The sequence below is a fragment of the Pediculus humanus genome, genomic scaffold (genome assembly GCF_000006295.1).
Source record: "Pediculus humanus corporis 1103172107677 genomic scaffold, whole genome shotgun sequence".
Lineage (NCBI taxonomy): Eukaryota > Metazoa > Arthropoda > Insecta > Psocodea > Pediculidae > Pediculus > Pediculus humanus.
Window position 1 is genome coordinate 10,075 of NW_002987286.1, and position 23,021 is coordinate 33,095.

The 23,021-nt window shown below is 27.2% G+C and overlaps 5 protein-coding genes and 1 non-coding gene across 6 annotated transcripts in view; 4 read left to right on the forward strand and 2 right to left on the reverse strand.

Annotated features, from left to right (window-relative positions):
* Positions 1 to 894: 894 nt before the first annotated feature.
* On the forward strand, positions 895 to 2,185 carry Phum_PHUM292850 (uncharacterized protein; the record flags this gene model as incomplete). The annotated part of the gene is made up of 4 exons (XM_002427009.1): positions 895 to 1,065; positions 1,158 to 1,471; positions 1,597 to 1,821; positions 1,909 to 2,185. The coding sequence occupies 4 exons, from the start codon at positions 895 to 897 to the stop codon at positions 2,183 to 2,185; spliced, it is 987 nt and encodes a 328-aa protein (XP_002427054.1).
* An 894-nt stretch (positions 2,186 to 3,079) lies between these two features.
* Positions 3,080 to 5,112, forward strand: Phum_PHUM292860 (alanine/glyoxylate aminotransferase 2, putative; the record flags this gene model as incomplete). Its single annotated transcript, XM_002427010.1, has 8 exons — positions 3,080 to 3,352; positions 3,489 to 3,584; positions 3,655 to 3,840; positions 3,917 to 4,114; positions 4,190 to 4,342; positions 4,428 to 4,589; positions 4,657 to 4,905; positions 5,008 to 5,112. 8 exons carry the CDS (start codon positions 3,080 to 3,082, stop codon positions 5,110 to 5,112), a joined length of 1,422 nt encoding a protein of 473 aa, XP_002427055.1.
* Positions 5,113 to 5,418: 306 nt separating this feature from the next.
* Phum_PHUM292870 (Programmed cell death protein, putative) lies at positions 5,419 to 6,268 on the forward strand (the record flags this gene model as incomplete). The annotated part of the gene is made up of 4 exons (XM_002427011.1): positions 5,419 to 5,484; positions 5,569 to 5,683; positions 5,984 to 6,147; positions 6,221 to 6,268. 4 exons carry the CDS (start codon positions 5,419 to 5,421, stop codon positions 6,266 to 6,268), a joined length of 393 nt encoding a protein of 130 aa, XP_002427056.1.
* A 1,112-nt stretch (positions 6,269 to 7,380) lies between these two features.
* Positions 7,381 to 7,452, forward strand: Phum_PHUM292880. Its single transcript has one exon. It is a non-coding gene; the product is annotated as a tRNA-Asp (tRNA).
* Positions 7,453 to 7,962: 510 nt separating this feature from the next.
* Phum_PHUM292890 (uncharacterized protein) lies at positions 7,963 to 8,981 on the reverse strand (the record flags this gene model as incomplete). The annotated part of the gene is made up of 4 exons (XM_002427012.1): positions 7,963 to 8,115; positions 8,193 to 8,335; positions 8,621 to 8,857; positions 8,921 to 8,981. The coding sequence occupies 4 exons, from the start codon at positions 8,979 to 8,981 to the stop codon at positions 7,963 to 7,965; spliced, it is 594 nt and encodes a 197-aa protein (XP_002427057.1).
* A 289-nt stretch (positions 8,982 to 9,270) lies between these two features.
* Positions 9,271 to 23,021, reverse strand: part of Phum_PHUM292900 (ciliary dynein heavy chain, putative) — a gene marked incomplete at both ends in the record, with an annotated part of 20,860 nt that continues 7,109 nt past the window's right edge. Inside the window, 50 exons of the mRNA XM_002427013.1 lie at positions 9,271 to 9,420; positions 9,488 to 9,632; positions 9,711 to 9,859; positions 9,945 to 10,118; positions 10,210 to 10,392; positions 10,489 to 10,731; positions 10,804 to 10,979; positions 11,064 to 11,289; positions 11,366 to 11,503; positions 11,591 to 11,867; positions 11,957 to 12,124; positions 12,204 to 12,342; positions 12,429 to 12,609; positions 12,715 to 12,855; positions 12,939 to 13,147; positions 13,226 to 13,466; positions 13,538 to 13,696; positions 13,824 to 13,943; positions 14,039 to 14,171; positions 14,246 to 14,415; positions 14,505 to 14,647; positions 14,728 to 14,881; positions 14,972 to 15,240; positions 15,331 to 15,457; positions 15,551 to 15,780; positions 15,863 to 16,106; positions 16,198 to 16,386; positions 16,460 to 16,616; positions 16,699 to 16,906; positions 16,977 to 17,130; positions 17,210 to 17,429; positions 17,516 to 17,709; positions 17,785 to 17,897; positions 18,047 to 18,239; positions 18,338 to 18,511; positions 18,601 to 18,883; positions 18,955 to 19,103; positions 19,178 to 19,305; positions 19,403 to 19,613; positions 19,705 to 19,929; positions 20,089 to 20,290; positions 20,398 to 20,660; positions 20,739 to 20,873; positions 20,955 to 21,269; positions 21,364 to 21,602; positions 21,739 to 21,863; positions 21,934 to 22,160; positions 22,234 to 22,458; positions 22,534 to 22,779; positions 22,859 to 22,879. Coding sequence (XP_002427058.1) covers positions 9,271 to 9,420; positions 9,488 to 9,632; positions 9,711 to 9,859; positions 9,945 to 10,118; positions 10,210 to 10,392; positions 10,489 to 10,731; positions 10,804 to 10,979; positions 11,064 to 11,289; positions 11,366 to 11,503; positions 11,591 to 11,867; positions 11,957 to 12,124; positions 12,204 to 12,342; positions 12,429 to 12,609; positions 12,715 to 12,855; positions 12,939 to 13,147; positions 13,226 to 13,466; positions 13,538 to 13,696; positions 13,824 to 13,943; positions 14,039 to 14,171; positions 14,246 to 14,415; positions 14,505 to 14,647; positions 14,728 to 14,881; positions 14,972 to 15,240; positions 15,331 to 15,457; positions 15,551 to 15,780; positions 15,863 to 16,106; positions 16,198 to 16,386; positions 16,460 to 16,616; positions 16,699 to 16,906; positions 16,977 to 17,130; positions 17,210 to 17,429; positions 17,516 to 17,709; positions 17,785 to 17,897; positions 18,047 to 18,239; positions 18,338 to 18,511; positions 18,601 to 18,883; positions 18,955 to 19,103; positions 19,178 to 19,305; positions 19,403 to 19,613; positions 19,705 to 19,929; positions 20,089 to 20,290; positions 20,398 to 20,660; positions 20,739 to 20,873; positions 20,955 to 21,269; positions 21,364 to 21,602; positions 21,739 to 21,863; positions 21,934 to 22,160; positions 22,234 to 22,458; positions 22,534 to 22,779; positions 22,859 to 22,879 — 9,285 coding nt within the window. The remainder of the gene's footprint in view (positions 9,421 to 9,487; positions 9,633 to 9,710; positions 9,860 to 9,944; positions 10,119 to 10,209; positions 10,393 to 10,488; positions 10,732 to 10,803; positions 10,980 to 11,063; positions 11,290 to 11,365; positions 11,504 to 11,590; positions 11,868 to 11,956; positions 12,125 to 12,203; positions 12,343 to 12,428; positions 12,610 to 12,714; positions 12,856 to 12,938; positions 13,148 to 13,225; positions 13,467 to 13,537; positions 13,697 to 13,823; positions 13,944 to 14,038; positions 14,172 to 14,245; positions 14,416 to 14,504; positions 14,648 to 14,727; positions 14,882 to 14,971; positions 15,241 to 15,330; positions 15,458 to 15,550; positions 15,781 to 15,862; positions 16,107 to 16,197; positions 16,387 to 16,459; positions 16,617 to 16,698; positions 16,907 to 16,976; positions 17,131 to 17,209; positions 17,430 to 17,515; positions 17,710 to 17,784; positions 17,898 to 18,046; positions 18,240 to 18,337; positions 18,512 to 18,600; positions 18,884 to 18,954; positions 19,104 to 19,177; positions 19,306 to 19,402; positions 19,614 to 19,704; positions 19,930 to 20,088; positions 20,291 to 20,397; positions 20,661 to 20,738; positions 20,874 to 20,954; positions 21,270 to 21,363; positions 21,603 to 21,738; positions 21,864 to 21,933; positions 22,161 to 22,233; positions 22,459 to 22,533; positions 22,780 to 22,858; positions 22,880 to 23,021) is intronic.

The window sequence follows — 23,021 nt, forward strand, 5'->3', positions numbered from 1 at the left end:
ACTTAAATCGTCTTAAGGTATAAATAAAATAAAATCCTTGCAATTATATTGTATAGATCAAGGATTTTTAATAAAAAAAATTTTTGTTGAAAGATTATACAAAAAAAAATGACTTAAAAACAAACAAACAACAACAACAAACAACAAACAACATCTTTTAACGATGATTGATTTTTATTTACTCACTTAGCGTAACTTTCAAAATGGAAAATTTTTTTTTAACCTTCCCTCTATGTGTAATTAAAATGAAAAAAATTTCTCAGGAAAAACTAAAAAGCTAAAATTGGGAAACTCCCATTTATTATTAAAATATTTGAAATTTTTCTGGGCCCTGACCTGAACCGTAAATACGAATAAATTTTTTTAAAAAATTTAATAAAAAAAAATTTTTCTTTTTTTGACGCGCAATTTAATATCATATACTAATACGTACGTATATATATAAAATTAAATTTTCTCACGATTTTTTTACCGTTTTTTTTTTTTTTAACCCGATGATAATAATAATAATTTAAATAAAAATACGTGAGATTAGTAAAGAAGTTATTACAAAAGGAGCACCTTTCAAATCAATAAAATAATATTTTTCTACTTTATTTATATTTTTTTTTCTTATCGATAATGAAAATTCGATCGATCGATCGATATTATCAATAATATTCACTTATTTTATTTTTTTTTTTTTTAACCGTGAGTATCTAAATCAATTGAAATTTATTAATAATAATAATAATTTTAAAATAAACCATTAAAAAATGCATTTTTTTTCAATTTTATTAAAAAAAAGGGCCCCAAAAATATAAAATTACTTTTTACTTCCGTTAATTGAAAAATTTTTTTAAGGTTTTTATATTTTTTTTTTACAGATAAGTTAGTCAGCCATGGTTTAATTGAATGATGGCGAAAAAAATAGGAAGTAATCATTATTTAGCATCACCGACTCCAACATCTCAACCTGGATATGTTCCACATCGTGGAGGATATTGGACAGATGGAGAAGAAAGTCAAAGAGCACCCTCCGAAAGGACAAGCGAATATTATATGGTTGCTAATGAAAAAGCTAAAGTAAATATTTTTTTGTGATGCGGATTCAACGATGTAAAATTTTGTTTGTTTTTAATTAAATCCCTTCCTTCACCGTATAATTATTATTGTAGTTAGGATCATCGACAAAAGATAGAAAATCAAGATCATCGCAAAAAAAAAAATTAGATGATCCACCACCGCATGCATCAAGTCCAAGCCTTCGAGCTCCCTCACAAATGAGTTATGATAAAAGAAGTGCTAGCGGACGAGTACCTTCTTCGGCAGCAAGCGTGAGAAGTGATAAAAAAGATAGAAAAAATGGTCATTTATCGGTACCAATTCACGGTAGTAATGGTCATTTGCGTGTACCTTCACAATCATACGAAGATAGCGGTTCTGAAGTTTACGTGACGAGTGGAGCTTATAGAGCTCCATCGGAAATAAGGTCTTTAAAGATTTTTACTACAAAAAAAATTAGTATTAACGTTTAAAAAAATGTATAAACTTATTGTTATTGTTATTGTTTAGTCGTGGTTCTAAAATAAGCCGACAAACAAGAGAAGCACCAAGTCATTATTCATATCGTAGTGCTGCTCCACCATCAGAAATGTCAACAGTAAAGACAAAAACGTCACGTAAAGGTGGAGTAGTAGTGGAAACAATGTCAGCTCCAAATCCTTTTTGTCCAAATACAAAAGGTCTTTGTTGTTTGTTGCTCCTAATAAATCTCGGTCTTATATTAATTACTTTAGGTTTTGTCATCGTCATGCAATTTTTCGAACCTTTGTATATATGGTTAGTTTATTATTATTATCATCATATCCATTCGTCCTTAGAATTAGCATGCAATTATAAAACTTTTCTTTTTTATATTTTTTACAGGATTTTAGGGATTGTATTTTTGGTTTTTGGTTTTATCGCACTCAATGTGAGTTTGATTTATTGCGTATCCATTTGTAAAGATATGAAATCACCTAAAGAAGTTGCCATGCAAGATAATTATTGGACTCATCATTGGCAAAAAAATTTTAGTTTACCTGAAATACATTATAAGAGTCAAGAAAAATTCCCTGAATCTGATAGAGGAAGTGACAGATATTCAATCAGTAAATATTCATCTAAATATTCAGAAAAAAATCATCAACATCATAGATATTGACAACACAAAGTATAAAAACATTTTGTTAAAAATATATATTTATGTATATATTTTTAAACAAAAAGAACTAATTTTTATTAAAAAAAAAAAAAGCATTTTACTGTTTTTATCTTTCTTTTCTAATCTTCTGCTTATTTTTTCTTACACACTATATATATATATATTTATATTAAATTAGTTATGTAAATGTATAATATTTTTTATAAGTTAATAAGTTTAAAATCTTTACATTCCTTGTTTTCCGCCATTTTGTTTTTTTAACTATATTAATTAATTTTATTTATTATTATTATTATTAAATAATTAAAATTTTGTAATGTATATTTTTATTTGATAAGAAATTGTACAGAATATTTTATTACTTAATTACTAATATATGAGTTATTGTATGAAAAAAAAAAAAAATTGTATGTAAATATATTTTTTACTAAAAGGGAATTAGTTTTTTTTTAATTATTTTCAACCTACCCGTTGTTCGTTAAATGTTGATAATATTAAATTAATGACAGTTTTAAACAATTTCCCTTACTAGAACATTAATTTTTGACATTTTTTTTCGGTTATTTAAAAAAAAAAAAAAAAAAAAAAAAAAAGAATTCATTTTATGTGATAAAACTAATTTAAAAAATTTTTTTTTGTAATAATCAAAAAAAATTTTTTTTTTTTTTTTTTCATCTGACAATCCTCCCGTGTGTTGATTAAAGTGTAAGAAAAAAACTTTTTTGAAACGTTTCGTTACTTTTATACGTTGATGAATCCATTTGACCTTGGACGCGGTTACGGTTATAACAAATTAAAAGTTTTTTTAAGAATTGTTTTCATTATAATTATAATTAAAGTGTTTTATAATTAATTTACGATAAAATCCTTTTAATGAAATCGTTTTTAAAAAAAATGAATTTAAAATTATGTAGGAGTTTTACGACCAAAATACCACCGTGCGTTTTCAATCCCGTTACTTATTCGGGGCCCTCTTTTGAAAAAATACTCAAAATCAGGTCGGAAAATTTGGCGCCCTGCATAAAACATCATTTTAAAAATCCGATTCTTATTAATCAAGGATATATGCAATGGCTTTACGATCACGAAGGAAAAAGATATTTGGATATGTTTGGAGGTATTGTAACCGTTAGTGTTGGACACTGTCATCCGCAAGTATTCACATTTGTAACGTTTTTTTTTTTTTTTTTTTACGGCAACCTGATAGTTTAATTCTGTAAGATAATTCATGGAACCTAATATATTAATATGAAATGAGGTAAATTTAATTTTAGTAAAGTAAAAGAAAAGCTAAAAAGTCAAGTCGATCTTCTTTGGCACACGACAAATTATTTATTTACATCCGAAAATTCATGAATATGCAGAAGCTTTAAATAAAAAATTACCAGGAGAATTAAAGGTGAGAAACAAAATGAAAATATCTATTTAAAAAAAAAAATTTTAATTTAAACAATATTTTTTCCCTAAAGGTAATCTATTTCGTAAATAGTGGATCTGAGGCAAATGATTTGGCAATAATGATGGCTCGTTTATATACGGGAAACCATGATATTATAGTGCTTAAAAATTCTTATCATGGAGGTTCCAGCAGCACAATAGGATTGACAGCTCAAAGCTCTTGGAAATTTTCATTACCTACTTATAACATACACGCTGTATGAAATTTTGTTTTTTTTTAAAATTATAATTTTTTGTTTAAATTTTTAATTATCATTTATTCCCGTGAAACAGGCTAAAAATCCTGACGTGTACAAAGGATTATATGGAGGACAATATTGTAGAGATTCTCCTATTCAAACTCAAAGAAAATGTGATTGTTCAAAGGATCACTGTTGTGCTGCAGATTTTTATGCTGATGATGTTAGAGAAATTATTGAATATTCTACACCGAAAAAAGGAATTGCTGGATTTATTGCTGAATCTATTCAAGTTAATATTTTTAATAAAAATCTATTTTTTTATAATGACAAGTTACATTAATATTTAATTAATGTAAATTTTTAGGGAGTAGGAGGAGCCGTACAATTTCCAAAAGGGTATTTAAAGCAGGTTTACAACCTTATTCGAAGCAGTGGAGGAGTGTGTATTGCAGATGAAGTGCAAACAGGATTTGGAAGAACCGGAAGTGATTATTGGGGATTTCAAAATCATGATGTTGTGAGTTTGTAAAATTACAAAACAATACATCAAAATGTAACTAATTAATTAAAAGAACTTTATAAATTATGGTTTTTCATTTTAGGTTCCTGATATTGTTACAATGGCAAAAGGTATTGGAAATGGTTTCCCATTGGCAGCTGTTGTAACAACGCCAAAAATATCAGAGTGTTTAACCAAAGCTCATCATTTTAATACTTTTGGTGGTAATCCGTTGGCATCAGCTACTGGATTAGAAGTTTTAAATGTAAAAATACAAAGTGATAAATAAACCTTAAATTAAATTTACCGTTTATAAAAATGAAAAATTTTAGGTTATAGAAGAAGAAAAACTTCAGGAAAACAGTGCCGAAGTAGGTACATACCTCCTACAAAAGTTAGCAAAACTTAGAGATGAGTATGAAATCGTTGGAGATGTTCGAGGAAAGGGAATGATGATTGGTGTAGAATTTGTTGAAGATAAAAAAACAAAACAACCTTTGAATCCAAATGCTTTTGGAAATATTTTAGAACAGTGTAAAAATTCTGGAGTTTTGTTTGGCATAGGAGGCTTTAAAGGAAATGTGAGAATGTTTTTTTTTTTTATTTAAATTTCTATTTTCGATTATTCATTAAGTTAAATTAAATTAAATATTAAAAATACCTTTAAATGTTTTTAAAAACAGGTATTGAGAGTTAAACCGCCGATGTGTATAAATAAAGACGATGTCGATTTCGCGGTGGAAATTTTAACGGAATCCATTAAAAATTGTATGACCGAAATGAAATAAAAATAAATTTAATCTAAAATCGAAACTTGTAATTTTTTTTGTTTTTACTTTTAAAAAATGATTTATATTAACTGCACAGCATTAAGTATGACTATTTTTTTTTTCTAACATTAAATTAAATAAAATAAATAAAAAAAACGAAAATTATTATTTAAATAATTGACGCCAGCGCTCCCTCGACTTTTTGGTCAATTCTAAGAAGTATGAATCATTAAACTTGTTCAGAATTGCCAACTTATAAATTGAATAATCTGTTATTTATAAATAAAACCTTAGTTTTTTTTTTTTTTGAAAATTATCGGAAGCATGGGCGATCCAGAATTAGAAGCAATAAAAGCTAAAAGATTAGCACAACTCAAATCGCACTATGGCGTAAGTTTAAACGTAAATTTTATACACGTTTGGAAAAAGTCTTAGTATTTTTTAAAAAAAAATTCTTTTTATGAAATTGTGTAGGATTCTGATGGAGACAGTAGAAATGCTCAAGCGGCACAGGAAAGAGAAGAAAGAGCTAATGAAATTAGACATAGTATATTATCTCAAATTTTGGATCAATCAGCTAGGGCCAGACGTAAGTTTCAACAATTTTTTATTATTTTAAATTAAGAGTTACTGTATTTCTTCACATTGCAAAATATTGTAAAACATTTAAAATTTCTTATTGTAAATTAGGTTGCTGTATTCATTAAAGTTACCTAATATAAAATTTATCTATTTCAAAAAACTCGAGTAAATTTTAAATTAACATTTGATTTTAACATTAATGCTTTGAACTTTGAATGTTTGTTTTAAAACATTGAAACTTATAAATATTTATTCGATTAAGTAAATAAAAAATAAAAATACTTTTTTTTTTTCTGTTTTTTTACAGTTAATACTCTAATGATAGGAAAACCAGAAAAAGGAAAAATGGTTGAAAATATGTTGATTCAAATGGCTCAAACTGGTCAGTTACCAGGAAAAATAAGTGAAGGAGAATTAATTAAAATATTAGAAAATGTTAATAGACAAACTAATAAAACAACTACAGTTAAGGTAAATTTAAGTTAATATGATGTTAATGGAAAAAAAATAATAATAATAAAATCATTTATTAAATTGTTTTTAGTTTGATCGAAGAAGAGCTGCTATGGATGATTTCGATGATGATTTGTAGTTAAAAAATTCAATGCATGAAATTCGATTGAAGACTTTATTCAGTGATGTGTACTTTATACAATACATTGAATTTCTAAAATACTATTTTTAATGTTGTTGAGTATAAATAAGTACTTGTACTCGACATTTGAGTATAAATAAGTACTTGTACTCGACATGTAAAAACTGATTAATAATTATTTAAATGAAATAACATAAAATCAGCAATAGAAAATTTATGCAACCCTTATTAATTTTCAAATACTTTATGTGGTGCAGAAAATGCATTTAAAACAGAGGAGAATAAAGTAATACTTCCACTTTATAATAATAATAATAATAATCATGTAAATTGGCTTAAGAGTTAATATTAATTATTTTCTTCTTTAGTTAATAAATTTATGTTTAATATCGATTAATGTATAAAACTAATAATTTCATTTTAAAATAATTATTATTTAATTAAAAGAGTTTTTAATGTAAAAATGTTTTTTTTTTTTTGTCAAGAAAAGTAATTAAATAATAGTTTTAGTAGCAGAAAACAAATTGATACTGAATATGTTGTTTAAAATATGATTATGAAGAAAAAAGTAATGGTTTCCTTTACATTGATATCCTTTGTTAATTATTTTATTTAATATGTAATTAATTAAATTTTATCGAGTGTAATAATTCTTTTACTTATTTAAAATGTAAACCTATCCAAGATATTTAAATTACTTTTCGTCTAAGTCTTGATTTTTATTAATTAATTATTTAATTTATGTAAACAATAATTAATTTTGCACTTATGAATAAGAAGAATAAAATAAAATTTTTTTTTAAAATTATGTTTTTGTTTATTAAAATATTTTATTCCTTTTTCATTTTACATTGTTAATAAAAAAAAAAAAAACAAATTTTATAGTTATGTAGTAATTAAAAAAAAATTAATAACGATTACTATACTATTTACAGTGAGTATATTATGGTAGATGCAAATATATTATTGTTATGATAATATGTGTATTCCTTTCCTAATAAGGAATCAAATAACTTTATAAGATCATTGATGACGTAATAAAATGTGAAAAGCTATAAGTTTTTTATTCTTTTAATTATAATTGAAAAAAAAACTTCACGAAGACGTATTCCTCGGTAGTATAGTGGTCAGTATCCCCGCCTGTCACGCGGGAGACCGGGGTTCGATTCCCCGCCGGGGAGAATTATTTTTTTATTTTTTTTTTTTTACTAGTAAAAAATGTTTTATAATAATAATTAATATTAAATACTTAATAAATAATAATAATAATAATAAATTTAAATTATTTAAAAAATTTCCAATAATGTGACTTACATTTATATATGGTCGATTCTTCTCATTCATTGTATAATAATAAATTTTTTCCAAATTAAATAAAAATTTTTCTTCCATGCATATGTTATGTGTGTTATAAAAAATTTTTCTAAATAATTGAATAGTTTAAAGATACTTTAAATAATAATGTATGTATTTAAATATAATAATTATTATATAAATCTAGCTAGTTTTTTTTTTTAATTTAATAATAATTATTAATCATTTCTACATTTTATATGAAATTTGTATTGAATCCTACATTATTATTATATTATTATATTTAGACATAAATAATATAATACTTAAAAATTTTAGCTGAAGACTGAAATATAATAAATAATTTTCATAAAAAACATTAAATTCAATTAATGTATTTATGAAAAATTTCTTTGAATTCCAGCTGTGCAATCAAATAATGCAGGATTATTAAATTCTCCTCTTTTGTCAATAATGTAATAAAACCATTTATTTTTTATTTGAAGTGTTATATATCCTTTAGAATCCTGTCTCGTGTAATTTGCACTGACCTATAAAAGTTAATTTAATCGATTTTAAAATGATTATCGAATTTAATTCTAGCAAAGACAAATATTCTAACCATTACCTGATTTAAAGGTACTTTAAATTTATTTTCTAATCCTGGTACTTTATATGTTTCAATAGTTAAATACTTTCCCCCTTTGTTTAGTGTAAGGTAATTGATAGATCTATGTGTGTAGAATAATGTGATAAAAACCATTAAAACACCTGAAATTTGTTTTTTATTTTATTTTATGAATTAATAAAATACTAAATGTAAGTCAAAATGTGAAAAAAAATTGTGTGCAAAAAGTTTTTATTATTAAAATAATTAAATTAGCAATCGTTCCTTAAATTTAATGATGGTGCCATTCATTTTAATTTCCATTACTTTTTTTTACTTATTCACAATTCGAATTGAAATTTTTTAAAAAGTAAAGTTTAAAAATGAAGTTATTAGTATACATAAAAGTGATTTTGTTAAAAATTATCATAGAAAAAAAAAAAACTTACCGAATAGAATAGCACAATACCCCATAACATCTTTATACTTCATTTGCTTTGTGTAAAGCCAATTCCAAAACGGACTTTTAGAATATACCTCTGGGTTAGACATTTGTTTAAGTAAAAAATATCCTAAATAAGACCAAAATACTCCTTGTACAACCGAAAGAGCATTTATTAATAAAAAAAATTTTGGTTTTTCATATTTGTATAATAATACATCTTTTTCTAAGTGCTTTTTAAAAACTAAATAATTACAATAATTTCTATTTGTAATTTTTTCCTTATTTATATTAAAAATTAAAAAACTAGGTTTTATAGATCTAATTGATAATTTACTAATATTTTTAATTAATGTTATACCGTACATATTCACTTTTTATTTCTTAATAATCACATACTTAATTTTACAATGAGTAAAATTCGTTTGGTTGTTTAAATGTCGTGGTTTTAGAAAAATTAAATACACTTCATCGGTTTCGTTTTCAAAATATAAAACGTTTAATTTGTTTAAGGGTAACAAATAAATAAATAAATAAATAAATAAAACTATTTACTAAAGACATTCACTGAAGCTTGAATTTATTATATATATATATATATGCAATAAAATTAACATTCAAAATTAAACATATAGTATTAAATCTGAAAAATAACTATTAAATTCCTAACAATAGTGCTACGCCAGCCAAAGTCCATTTGGCGGGTTTTTGTTTCGTTTTTAAATTAAATGTCCAAACGTAAGTTGGTCCTCTTTGCCTGGTTTTATAAACTGGACATTCGTATAATCCTCTTAAATCTTGTTTATCCTGTATAAAAAATCAAATCAAATAAAATAAAGAAAATTCGGGATATTTTAAAAATAAAAATAATTACCTGAGTAATTGCTTTTATGTATATAACCGGCATTGTCGGAAATAATTCTTTTACTTTGGATTCTACAATTCCGCCGGATGATGTATCCCAACGAGCACCTTCCATATACAATCCCCAAATATTAGCACCTTCACGAGGTGGCCCCCTATTAAAAAAACAATACAATTATTATTATTATTATCATTAAAAATAAATTTAAAAAATGAAATTAACCGTTACTCACGTGAATTCTTCTCTGACTTTTTTGGTTACTTCGCAATGTAGGCACATTTTATCTAAAGGCCATTCGTTTTTCCGCGCTGTGCTTTGCAAAATAGCCGTTAAAAATGATTGGGGATTAAAAAATCCAGCTAACCAAACAGCTGCTGGAAGCTAAAAAAACAAAAAAATCAAACTCGAATTTAAAAAAAGTCAACGGTGTATAAATGATAATTAAAATGTTGACATAAAATCTTACGTTAAAATCTTGAGCCCAAGTTTCTAATTCCTTAAGTCGAACAATTAAATCTGCATACCAGGCTCCTAACGGGAGCAAAGAAGGATAAGCTCTTTTTGCCCAAGCTGGTGGTATTTGATCCAGAAACAAAGTAGTCATGAGCGTTTCCATATCAGTTGATATAGTAAGTTCACCCTGTTAAAAATTAATAACAAATTTGATTCGATTCATTAATTTAATAAATTATTATTATTATTATTATTATTATTATTATTATTATTGTCACCTTAAGTCCTAAATCTAATTCTTTTAAAGATCTTTTTATTTCTCTAAATAAAATATTCATTCTTTCGAGTTCTTGGAAGGCGACTAATATGTATGGAGTTTTGTCTTCGACTTTTCCCATTATGTCTATCATATTAAATTCTTCCGGAGCTTTATCCAAAATGTCGTCTAATATTATTTTTAACTGATGTAAAAAAAAAAAAAAATTATATTCATTTTAATTTATTAAAACAAAAATAAATATATATTTAAAATAAGGAGCGTTTTTAAAATAAGAAACCTTTTCTTCTTTAGTCATTTTTGCTCCATCACCAGATCCAGCATCTCTCGGTTGCATTTCAAAAATGACTCTAAACATGTTTTCTGATAGCGTCGTTAAAAATCCAATTTCGGCATTAATATGTAATCCGTAGAGACTTGGACTCTCCGAAGGAAGTGCATCGTCAATGTAATTGTGATAACCGACAAAATCTGAATTTGGTGGAGCTAAAAATCCAGGTGCAAAATACAAATCACCGTCCAGCTGTAAAAAAAAAATTACGTGTATATAATTTTATTAAAAAACAAAATGATTAAAATGAAGGCATGAATGTACCAATTCAGGTCTCATAAATTCTTCTAAATAAGTTCGACATAATCTTCTATCCCAATCATCGGTAATGTGTCCTCCGTACATAATTTCACCAAACAAATACCTTAAATCTTCCCATGGAATTTTCGAATTGTTTTCCAGGTAATTATACAATACGCTAACGCTGATGGTCAAGTCTCCTGCATTTATCATTTTAACATTATAAAATGTTTGTTCATCATTAAAAAAATAAATGTGCAAATGAGTCAAATTAAATTACTTACCGTTATTAAACGGATAAACTCTGTTCCATCCTTGAGATCCGAATTTTCTTCTTTCAGCAACGACAGCATGAAAATAACACAAAGCAAATAAAATCCCTTTAAATTCAGCTTCTTTCGAACAACTATCAAATGTTTCTTGCGTGAAATTATCCAGAGCTTTATGGATGTTAGCAAGCATTCCCGTTGGAGGTTCGTTTGTTATTTTTATCGCCGATTCCAAAATACCCTGTCAACGAATATACGTCATGAGGAAAATTTTAGGCATATGTGCGGATGTAACGTATGTACTCAAACGAAAATACCTGAGGAATAATATGAAATTCTTCACTCGGTGCAGGTTCAGCCGATATGTACAATCTGTAATTTTCATTAGCTCCTTCCATACATTGTTCCATTTTTTTTTCTAACGTAGGCAACCAATTTTTAACCAGATGAACATTCTAGATCAAATAAAGCCAAGTTAATAATAATAATAATAATATTTTAATAATAAATTTTAATAAAATTATTTAAAATAATTTTTTTACTTGTAATATGACCCAATGTCCATTTCGACTAGAAGTTTCCATCGCTTCTTCAGCAACCGTTTCTTGTCCTTGACCTAATGAGACATTATGGAAATTCTTTTTATCCATCGTGTATCCTAATTTTTTTCCTAACTTTTCCACATCTTTAAGAGGATCCACTCCGGGAGATAAAATGAAGAAAATTGGGGTTTCACTGCTTGATTCTTCGTAAGATTTTGCAAATTCAATAGATCTGGCTTCGGCAAAACGAAGACCCAATTTTTCTTCGATAAAAGTTCTAAAAACGTTTTTTTTTTTTTTTTTTTTTTGTTTTAAATTTTCCGTTTTTTTTTTCCTTTCATCAAAAATTTCGTCTGGAATATTTACCCCACAGCGTAAATCATTCTATCGGGTCGCAAACATCTCATAATGCACAATCTTTGTAAAGCCGTTTTATTTTTCCATTCTTGCGGTAGTTTTTCCCTTTCCGGTTTTTCACTTTCCACAAACTTTTTCCACCTTTTAGCCGAACCCTCAATATCTTTATCTAAATTTCTAAAATCATTTTGTAAAATAAATAAAATTAATATGAAATAAATTTTAGATAAGTATATATGTAAAAGCAAAGGATTACTTGAATTCGCTAAGATTCGATAATGTTTTTACGCCTCCCCAACCTAAATGAGTCAAAAAATCAACTGGAGAATATACATTTGGATTAGCTGGAAATCGAAGCAAAAAATCCAACACTTCCGGTTCTACTTCTTTTGCATCTTTAATTCAAAAAAAATAACATTTTATTTTTGTGGGAAAAACAAAATATAAATTGTATTTAATGTCATCAAACTTGGTTTTTCACCTAATAATATTTGTATAGCCATTTGAGCTTTAAAAATTAATTTGTCGGCTTCAAATAAAGCTCGACTGGTATACATAAATACATTGTAAGTAACAGTTTCTATTAGATTAGAAACTCTGTTTCTCAAATTTGTTGCTTTTTCTGTTGTTGCTAAAGCTTTTAGAAAAACTATGGTAAAAGCCTAAAAAAAAAAAAAAAAAAAAACATTTATAACGAATAATTTTTTCCAGGAAAAAAAAAAAAAAATTATTTTTGTTTCCTTTAAGGTTTTAAAATTTAAAAAAACCTTTAATGAAAATTGATACATGGGATTGATTTTACATAAATCATTGAGTACAAAATACAACAGCGATGCTCTCGTTGCAACAGGTCTATAATGTTCTCTAGCTTCATCGATTTTAACAGAAGTGATTTTAGCTTCGGCAACCTAAAATTTGTTTTTTTTTTACCATAAATTTATTTTACTGTAAGAATTTCAGACTAATAAAAAAAAAATAGTCATTAACTCACTTTGACGATGATATCATCTGCCGTTTTTTTAGTCGTTTCGAGATTTTCGACTAAAGCCACATCACTTAAAATATCATCACCTGCAGAACTCAACCTGTATAAAAGATCATCTTCTAAAAATTTTAACGTTATCTTAAATGTGTTTTGCTGTTGTGTGAGTTCCGTTTTGAGTTCTTCCAAATCTGGTCTTTCAGCTTTAACCACTCCACCTAAATTATTATTATTATTATTATTTTATCATTTAAATAAATTTCTATAATAAATTAAATTTAAAAAATTTTTTTTACCCAGCAATTGATCTTCTAAACCATCTTTCGTCACCGTAAAATTAATTAAAGTCGTTTGAGCTTGCATTTCCGGCTTATAATGAGGATTAGCAAGTTTAGTCTGAAGGATTAATCTAAAATTTGGATTAAAATCAACTTCTTTATCTCCTATTTTAATAGCTCGTCCTTTTCTTATAAGAGCACGACTTAAAAGAGGTTCTAAAACTGCGTCAACGGATTCTCCTATGTACTCGATCAAAACCTAACAAATCCAAAATATATTTTTTTAAATATTAAAAATTTATGATTCCATTTACAAAAAATGAAAATTACCGTATCTCCTTCGCTTATTGAATTCTCAATTATATCTAAATATGATTTTTGACCGAGTCGAATTACTTTAAGGTCTTCTCCGTATTTATTTTTTATCCATTTTATACCTTGAAGTTGTGGATCAATCATTAACGGCCATCTTGCTGAATTAACTAAAATCTTTATTAAAAAAAAAAAAAACTTATAATTAAAACAATCCATTTATGTTTGTTACATCTACATATTATGCTATATATATATATAATTTCGTTGGCTGTATTTAATGTTAAGTAATATTTTTGTGTACCGTCGCATTTTCAATTGACATTCTATCATTCGGTAGACCTTCATTGTTCCATTTTGCTATTATGGCATCGTCAATTAATAACGATAAAGGATCGGATTCTTCCATAACGGGAATTTTCGGCTGGAATTTAACACACGATGGATTTTATTTTAAAAATCGAATCGAAGTAATTTTTTTCAAATTTTTTTGTCAAAAAATTTTTTTATTACTTGTACTGTTTTAATGAATGGTATCCAATTTTTTTCCATTAAATCAATTCTATAACGTTTGTTAAAACAACCAACGTAAGAAATGAAAGCGGTTACAAGAAGAACATCTCCCGGCAAAGTTTCTCCGACAGATTTTAAACTGAAAAACCAATTTATTTTTATTATTTTATCTATTTAAAAATTTTTTTTTTTTTTATTCGTACATTAACTGACTTTGATACTGATTGTCTCCAACGAATATTTTCAGAAGCTAAACCTCCGACTAATCTATTGGCTAAATTTATTGTTAAAGCCGTTGCATCTGCTTCGGCTTGACATTTCATTTTTGCCGCCATGGCTGAATCGAATTCAGATGTAAGTTTTCCCAATTTTTCTTCTAGATCCTAAAACGACCGTTAATAAAAATCAAACGAGCGTTTATTTTAAGGATCAACGAGGTATAAAAAAAAAATATATATGTATGTATACTAACAACTAGTTTTTCTTTTAAAAATTTTAATTTATCTCGAGCTTCTTGCAAATCTTTGTTAGCTTTCATCAAAGCTTGCCTTTTGGGTTCGACGTATACGTATACGTCATAAAATTTTATTATGTTAATAACCCACGAGCAGAGTCCTGATCGGTGAAAATAAATCAATTTAAAAATGAACCAATAAAATTTTAATAAACTTTCGTAGAAAAAAAAAAAGAAAAACCTGCAGCAGCTTGAGATTTTGTTTTAATTCTTTCAGGATCGAAATCAGGTTTATCTATATAATATTGAACTGCTTTAACTGCTTCCGGTTGCATATTTTCTTTATCGTAATGTTTAAGTTGATCTAAAAATGTGTCTACTTTTGACATCATTATCTAAAAAAATTAAAATAAAAATTATTATAAATCTTTTTTTTTTTTTTTTGTGTGTAAATCTTTTATTTAAATAAAACACGTTGTTGTTACCTTGCAATTTTTCCAATTTCGATCTTGCATTTTTGGAATTTTACCTTTTGGAGCAAATAATACCATTACGGCAGCCGCTACTTCGTCTGTTCCAGGAGGAGGCGTACCAAAAGATTTATATTCAGTTAAATTTGTTTTATCCAAAGTATCCAAAGCAGCCTGAGCAGCCAATAAAGCGGGTTCGGCTTTAGCTAAATCTTCTTCGCAAACTTTTTGTTTTGCAGATACGTCCTCTTCAATGGCTCTGACTTTTTCTTCTTCTTCCGCAGCTAAAATTAACATAAATTTATTTATAATAATAACCGATGTATTTTTTTTTTATGATTAATAATCAAGTGGTCAAAAAATAAAACAATTACCGATCGCTTTTTCTTTTGAAACTTTTTCACTTTCCGCTCCGACAACCGTAATTAAAGCATCGGCAGCAGCATTTTTTTCACCTAAGACAATTTCTTGAGCGGCAAGAACTTTTTTCAATCCATCCACCTATAAAATAAAATAAAAAAATTTCTTCGTACCTTTTAAAAAGTCAATTTAGTTCGAAACAAATTTACTTAAACCTTAAATATTAAAGAATACCTGTACAGATGTGCTGACTAATTTCGTCAAACCATTTTCGAGTTTTTGAATTCTGTCAAGATTCGCTTTATTTTTTTCATTTAATAATTTAAAATACAAACTGATTTGTTCCAAAAATGATTTTGGCGTAGTATAATTATAACGTCTTTCATTAGTTAGGTAAATTTGTGACATTTGATTCACGCTTGTATGCGTATTTGCCATGAATTTTGACACAGATGGACGAAGTTCTTCCTACATTATTAAATTAGTTTTTTTTTTTTTTTTTTGCAAGAAAAAAAATTATATTTTATCAAATAAAGGAAAAATAACTTGCAGGTAGAGCTTCCAACTCCTCAAGAAATCTGAGAGACACTGAAAGAAGTGCCTCATAAGGCCATTCGTGAAACCAATCGATTGCGGTGCAGTTGACCACAGCTGGGAATTTCCGGGATCGAACACGAAGAGTTGATCCGACGGGAGAGAAACACAAAACTACTTTTAATAATCTTCGTACTTTATCAATGAAATATTTCCAACAATTTTCTTTCGTATCTATGATCCCTGCAGTTTTTACCTAAAATAAATAGTAGAAATTTTATCATGCTGACTAAAAATTTCCAGAGTAAAAAAAAAAAAATAATTTGTGAAAATTTTTCATTATTTACTTCAGTTCTTATGGTGTTAATTAAGTTATCGACTTCATCATCGGGGAATAATTCAGAAATTTCACCGGATGCTAAACAATCATTTATAACGACTAAAAATTTTTCTTCTGCTACTTGAGCGTCGGTCATGAGAAAAACAATACCCATTCCTTTTAATCCTGCTTTTATATATTGAACAGAAACATCCGCCTGTAAAAATAAAAATTGAATGTGTTTGTTACGACCGTTTCAATTACATACCCGTTTTAATATTAAATTTTACCTTTAAGTCAGCCAAAGAATATCCTTTCTTTAATTGTATTTGAAATACTTCGAGTGATGATATAAACGATGCTAATCTGGAAAGAGATTGTTTTCCGGAACCTCCTACTCCTACTAATAAAGCATTACCTCTTGGAGCTTCTAAAATTCTATTAATTCTGTTTAAAAAAAAAAATTTTAAATGTTTATTTTAAATTGTTTTTTAAAAATTTCTTTGCTGAAAATCATTTTCGTCAATACCTGCAAATATGATGCATCGCATCCTCAAACAAGACCAAATTCATGGCCGCAATTAAGTCGTTATATTGAGATAAAGCTTCTTCGAGAAGTTTATTCATGGAAGCCCAAGAATCAACTGGTAGGTATTTCGATTCTCCTATACCCTCAGCAAAATGACAATACATTAAAGGATTAACAAACACTTCATGCTCATTAAATTCTTCAATCCCTTTGAAAAAAAAAAAAATTTTTTTTTAAATATGTATATAAATTTATGGATTTGAATATTTATAATTTACCTTTTCGAGTTATTTCCAATACGAGAGATTGAAACGTTTTTATATCTTTTTCATCAATTAATTTATCGCAGTAAACTCTATTAACTTCATGCAACCAAAGCTTTATAAGGGATGCAGGAGTAGGTAAACATTCAGGAGTAGAAAAAAGTATGCCCTAAAATAAATGAGTTTTGGAGAATAGAACACATTTTTCAAATAAAATCAAATTTTAATTTTTTGAAAAAAAAACTCACTTGAAAAATATTTGACAAGTCACGCATGTTAAATACGTAATGAAATCTAATAGCCGTCGGTAAAAATGTTTGACTCATCTTTTGGTGAAGCTGTAGAGCTACGCTAACTAAATTCGATACGGATTTAAGAAGTGCAGGATTAAATTTTGAACCAGGATAACCCAGATGACCGGACAAAATTTTTTCGAAGATGCTAAATAATGCATCGCCAGAGGGTAAACTAAAAAAAAAATTGAATTATACGAATTAAACAACAACAATTTTTATGAATTAACGTGAAAAAAAAAAATTGTGAATTTTAATAACCTGACTGCAAATACGGCAAAATGTCTTTGTAACCGAGGATCAATAGTAAAACTTCCAGCTGTCGGATTCATACAAGAAACGTATAGACAATTGTGAATTTCTTTTAGCGTTAATTTTACCCTATCGTACCAATGATTGTAATCTATGTGTTGTCTAATGAGTGTGTGTGGTTGTACGGTGCCATAAGCATCAACCTTGAAATATAGAAATTATGTTAATATAAGAAAATTCATAACAAATTATTTAAAAAAAAAAAAAGTAAAACTTGCCTCTGGCATGTTCATATCATCGATAAAATAAATCATACGTTTGTTTCCAGGAGGACCATAATTTCGTCCAGCTTTTTTCTCCAGCGGTTTTTCTAACATTTTTTGCAACATTTCTGTTGTATAAATTTTAAAAGAACCATTTATTTTAATCACAATTTATATTGTTTAGGTATTCTAAATGAATTTTTCGCAAACAATTTTTAAAACATAGTACAAAGTACTTTAAATTAATGTAAATTAAAATAGTTGGCGGTAAAATTACCGGAAGTGGTGTAAAAATTAAACGGAACTTTAGTCACAGCGTAAGATTCAGGTAGATTGTCTATTTTATCAGCTACTATTACACTTTTTCCAGATCCTGCACTTCCGACAAACATGATTGGAATTTTGACAGCAGTAAAAATATCCATGAAATATCTTAATCTAGTCGTTTCAGATGTATTAACTAGAGTACACTAAAATAAATATATAACGTAAAAATGATTCTTTTTGTTTTTTTACTCTATGGAAATTACTCGAAAAAAAAACAAAAAAAAAAGTAAAAAATTTTTACTTGTAGCGGAACATCAGGATCGAATTCATAATGAACAACTTTTTCCGTCCACGGTAAAAATTTTTTCGTTTCTTGATCAATAAAATAATGAAAAATTGTACCCGCCGTCGGAAATTTAACAACTTTAAATTCGTTCACCCACCATTTGTTAAATTCGTTTCTCCAATCTATTAACTTAAATTTTTAAAAAATTTTTTAATGTAATATACGTGAATTATTAATTAAATTTACACCTTAAACTTAGAAAACATCTTTATCGTTACCTGATCTTGAAACATTGATGATCCGAATGCCCAAACGCAAGCCCAAGCAAAATAAATTTCATACCATTCTTTGGGACAATCGTTGGGTACATTAGCAGGTATAAGAAGATAATCCAATAAGTGACATAACATTTGAATATGATTAATTTCCGGTAATGGTGTTATTTTTTTAAATTTTGTCTTTAAGGTTTCCAAGCAAGGTGTTACGTATTTGTCAAACAATACATTTAATTGAGCTATTTCCGATTGGCTTGTTCTGGTATCTAACCAACTGGCAACAAAACTAAAAGGGAAAAATTTAAATTTTTAAAGATTATGAAATAGGTAAATAAAAAAAAAAGAAAAAAAACTCACGGGCTCCATCCCAAATCTTGAGGATTTATGTACAGAATACCAGCTCTTGAAACGGTTGCAGGTGTAGCAGTTCTTAAATTTGAAATTTCAAAAAGTAATCTCATTGAAGGAGTTAAAGCGATTCTTTCGTTACTAGCCAAAGTCAGTACCTTAACAAAAAAAAAAAAAAAAAAAACATCAATTTTTAAAATATTTTTAAAATATTTATTATATTATTAATTACTTTATTATCGTCCATTAAAGTGTTTAATGATTCAATCCACATTGGATCGATATCACCGTCTAAAACTATCCATTTGGGTCCATAACCAGCCATATTTGCTTGATCTCTCATAATAACCGAAAATAAACCTAAAATCACATTTAAAAAGAAGAAATTTTTTTTTTTTTTTTGATACAAGAATGTATTTTTAATTAAATTAAAATCAAAGGTTTAAAAAGGTTTAACCATCTTTCCATTCTCGCGTGGAAGGATTAATAACACCAAACAATTCGTCATTCGTGACAGCTTTTGGATTCAAATCATTGTACCAAGGTTTTTTTTTTTGATTCGCATAAGTTCTATTGAGAGTTTTCCAAACTTGACTTTTTCCAGTACCAGCGAATCCAACGATAAATACGGAATGTCTCACATCGAATAATTCTTCTAATTGAACACACTAAAACAATAAGAAAAAAATTCGTCCAAGTAATAAATGTAACAATTCAGGAATCTTAACTTAATTTCAAGTCAAATTTTTTTTCAATTACTTTTAAAATAAAATTATCTTCCGGTTGAAGTTTTAAATCTAACGCTGCACCTTTTATTGCCTTTTCAAAATCTAAATCTCTCTTTCTGGGAACATCCAAAGCAGGAAACAAATCACCAATGAGTCCCATAAATATGGGTAAATCATCAGTAACGATTTTAGGAATATTAAAATCTCGAAGAGCTCTCATCAATACTTGATCTTCTGGTCGTAACCTGTCACCTCTCTAAAAATTAAATTATGTTAAGTAAATACAAAATAATATGAAATTCATTCGTTTTAAAAAATATTTATTTATTAAAAGGAAAATTTTTATATGAAACTATTATTTTTTTTTTTTTTTTTTTTAAGAGATGAAAAGCGCAAAATTATAAATAAAGTTTACCTTTAATGACCCAGCCACCACCAACACGGATTTAATAGCTCTTAAACCCCAATCGTAATGGTCTTGTTTGGAAAGTAATTCTCTACATAACGTATAAAGAGTGATAAATTTACGAGCGAGTAATCGAGCCTCCTGAAATCCTTCAGCAACCAACATAATTTCACAGATTAATTCAAAGTCAGGTACAACCATAGCACAGGGTCTAAAAAATTTTTTTTGTTATAAAAACGAAGGCTTTTTAAAAAAGCAGTTAAAAAATAATACCTTAAATTATTATGGTGAAATAAATGTTTTAAAAATTTATTGTACCTGAATAATGCTTTTAAATTTTCAGGCAATTCCGTTCTTCCAGCGTAACCAGGATTCATTGTAATGAAAATACCCACTGTTGATACTAAATTAATCATTTCTCCTAAAAAGTTGAATTTATTTTTTTTTGTTTTAATGGCGTCCTGAATAATTTTTACTTGCACGGCTACAACCGACAGTACTTCTACTGATATTCTATTAAATTCATCAAAACATCCCCAAGCTCCCGTTTGTGCCAGGCCTTTATATATGTTACCACAAGACTACAAATAAATTTAAATTAAATAAATCACGACTGTTTGCTAAAATCATAAATCAAAATGTTTGTTCCAAAAGTAAACCTTATAGTCCATTTGTTCTGAACAATTGAATACGTATACCATAAAACCTAAAGCTCGGCCTAAATCTTTCGTGGTTTCAGTTTTTCCAGTTCCTGCAGGTCCCGCGGGTGCACCACCCATAATTAAATGTAAAGACTAAATTTTTAAAATTTTTATAAATTTACTTTGAATGTTACAAAAAAAAAGAAAAAATTCTAAAATGTATAAAAGTATTACTTGTGTTAGGGTAATATAACAACGATCTGTCAATGGCGTAATGACCAGACGAGGGGTACATCCCAAATATTCGTAATCGTAGCGGAATTGAGCGTCACAAATATTCCCGAAACAATCTTTTACTTTTAAATCCCATCTATGCCTCAGCTGAGACTGCCACTGAAAAGCTGTAGAACTTTCTATTTTTTGTAATATCATTTTAGCGATTACATCTCTTGAGTGTACATCAATTGTACAAACAGCCATAATTTTTTGTCTATCTCCTTTCGATAAATCCCCACATAAAAGAGTAATCAATACGTTCAACTGATATATCTAAAATAGTATTTTTTACTTTTTCCCCTGTTACGATATGATCTACTTTTTTTTTTTTTCATTTTGATATGTAAACTATGCTTTTGTTTAATACTTGTTTTCTGTTATAATCCTTTAGTGCGTTTTCATAACCTTCCTCTAATCTTTCAAAAGCTATGTTAACTTCTGTCGTCCACCATATTTGAGTACCGCAAAGTGCTACTTGAGCAGGAAACGCAAATAAAAATTGATCTCTGCTCATTTCGTCATAAGCTACAACGCCATTACTAAAATAAATTCGTAATGTTTTCCTCATTATATCCGTAACTCGATTTAACCAATGTTCAACTTTTCCTAAAATAATTAATTTTAAATTGCAATTAAATAAAAGCATGGAACAGAAATTTCATCCCTAATTTTTTTTTTTTTTTTTTTGTAAAAGAATAAATTAATTTGAATTTTTCAGTTTTATATATATATTAGTTCTTACCGCTGCAATCGCAAACGCCTTTAAATTCAACATATTCGCCATCTTTGGCATACATTCCTTTAGCGAATTTTGTTCCCGATTGATATTTCAATTTTCCTATGGAATCGTACAGTTTGGGAAGATGACTGAAACGAAGTTTTTAACGTAATTTTGATTCTACTTTTTCTTTTGTAATTTCTTATGTAAAATAGTTACCGTCCAACTAATTCCGGTTGATTTCCGTTTGATAATATATCTAATAAATCAGCTGATGACACGAAATAAAATCGTGGATAAGCAAGTCTTTTCGTTTCCAAATAATTCGATAAAGCTTTTTCGCACATGACTAATTGTTTTTCCAAATCTTCCAATTGTGGTATTAATCCTGGCTTGTTGGTAGATCTGATAACATTTAAATCTTTTACCATGTTCGCTAAAAGACCCTAAATAAAAAATTTTATTTATTTATACTAATTCAAAAAAAAAAATTTTTAATTTTTTAAATTACAAACGAACTTTAAAAGTCCTATCAATTCCTTCAAATCTTTTTGAATCTTCTGGTAATTGAGATCTTATATCTTCGGACCCGATAAAAATCGACTCCAAATGTTGCCAAGATCTTTGCACTTCCATCCATGCGGTTATTACTTGATCGGCATTACTTAATTTATTTTGCCAACTCGAAACTTCATTGTAGAAATAATCAATGAATTTAGAGCTCATCATATTTTGTAATTGATTCTAAAAAAATTTTTTTTTTAATTTTAATTTTTTTTTATAGAAAATTAAAAGTAATAATAATAATAATATAAATACTTGATCGTTTTCTAAAATCTCTATCAATTCTTCACTGGCCGCAATAATAGCCGTATTTGTTCTTGCGTGATGTTGTTTTTCGAATTCCATATTTTTCCACGTAACTTCCAATTCTTTCAAAGTTTTTTCCATAGCCATTTCCTTCACTGATTTGTCAACAATTGTTTTTACTTCTTCTTCAAATTGATGTAAATTGAGATTTATCAAATCTGCCAAAGTTGTCGAATCCGTCATGACAAACTTCACCTGAAAATAATTTATGTTTTTTTTTTTTTTTGTATTTTATTTTAAAAAAAATTTTTTTTTTCTCGATAGTTTGTCTTACGTTAACTTTATTACCCAATTTCTACAAAACATGAAAGCGTAAAAAAAAAAAAAAAAAAAAAAAAAATTGAAAATATTAAAAGATTATTATTAAAATTAATTGTAAATAATTATTAACTTATTAATTCGTATCCTTTTTTTTTTTTTTTTTTTGTTACCTTTGT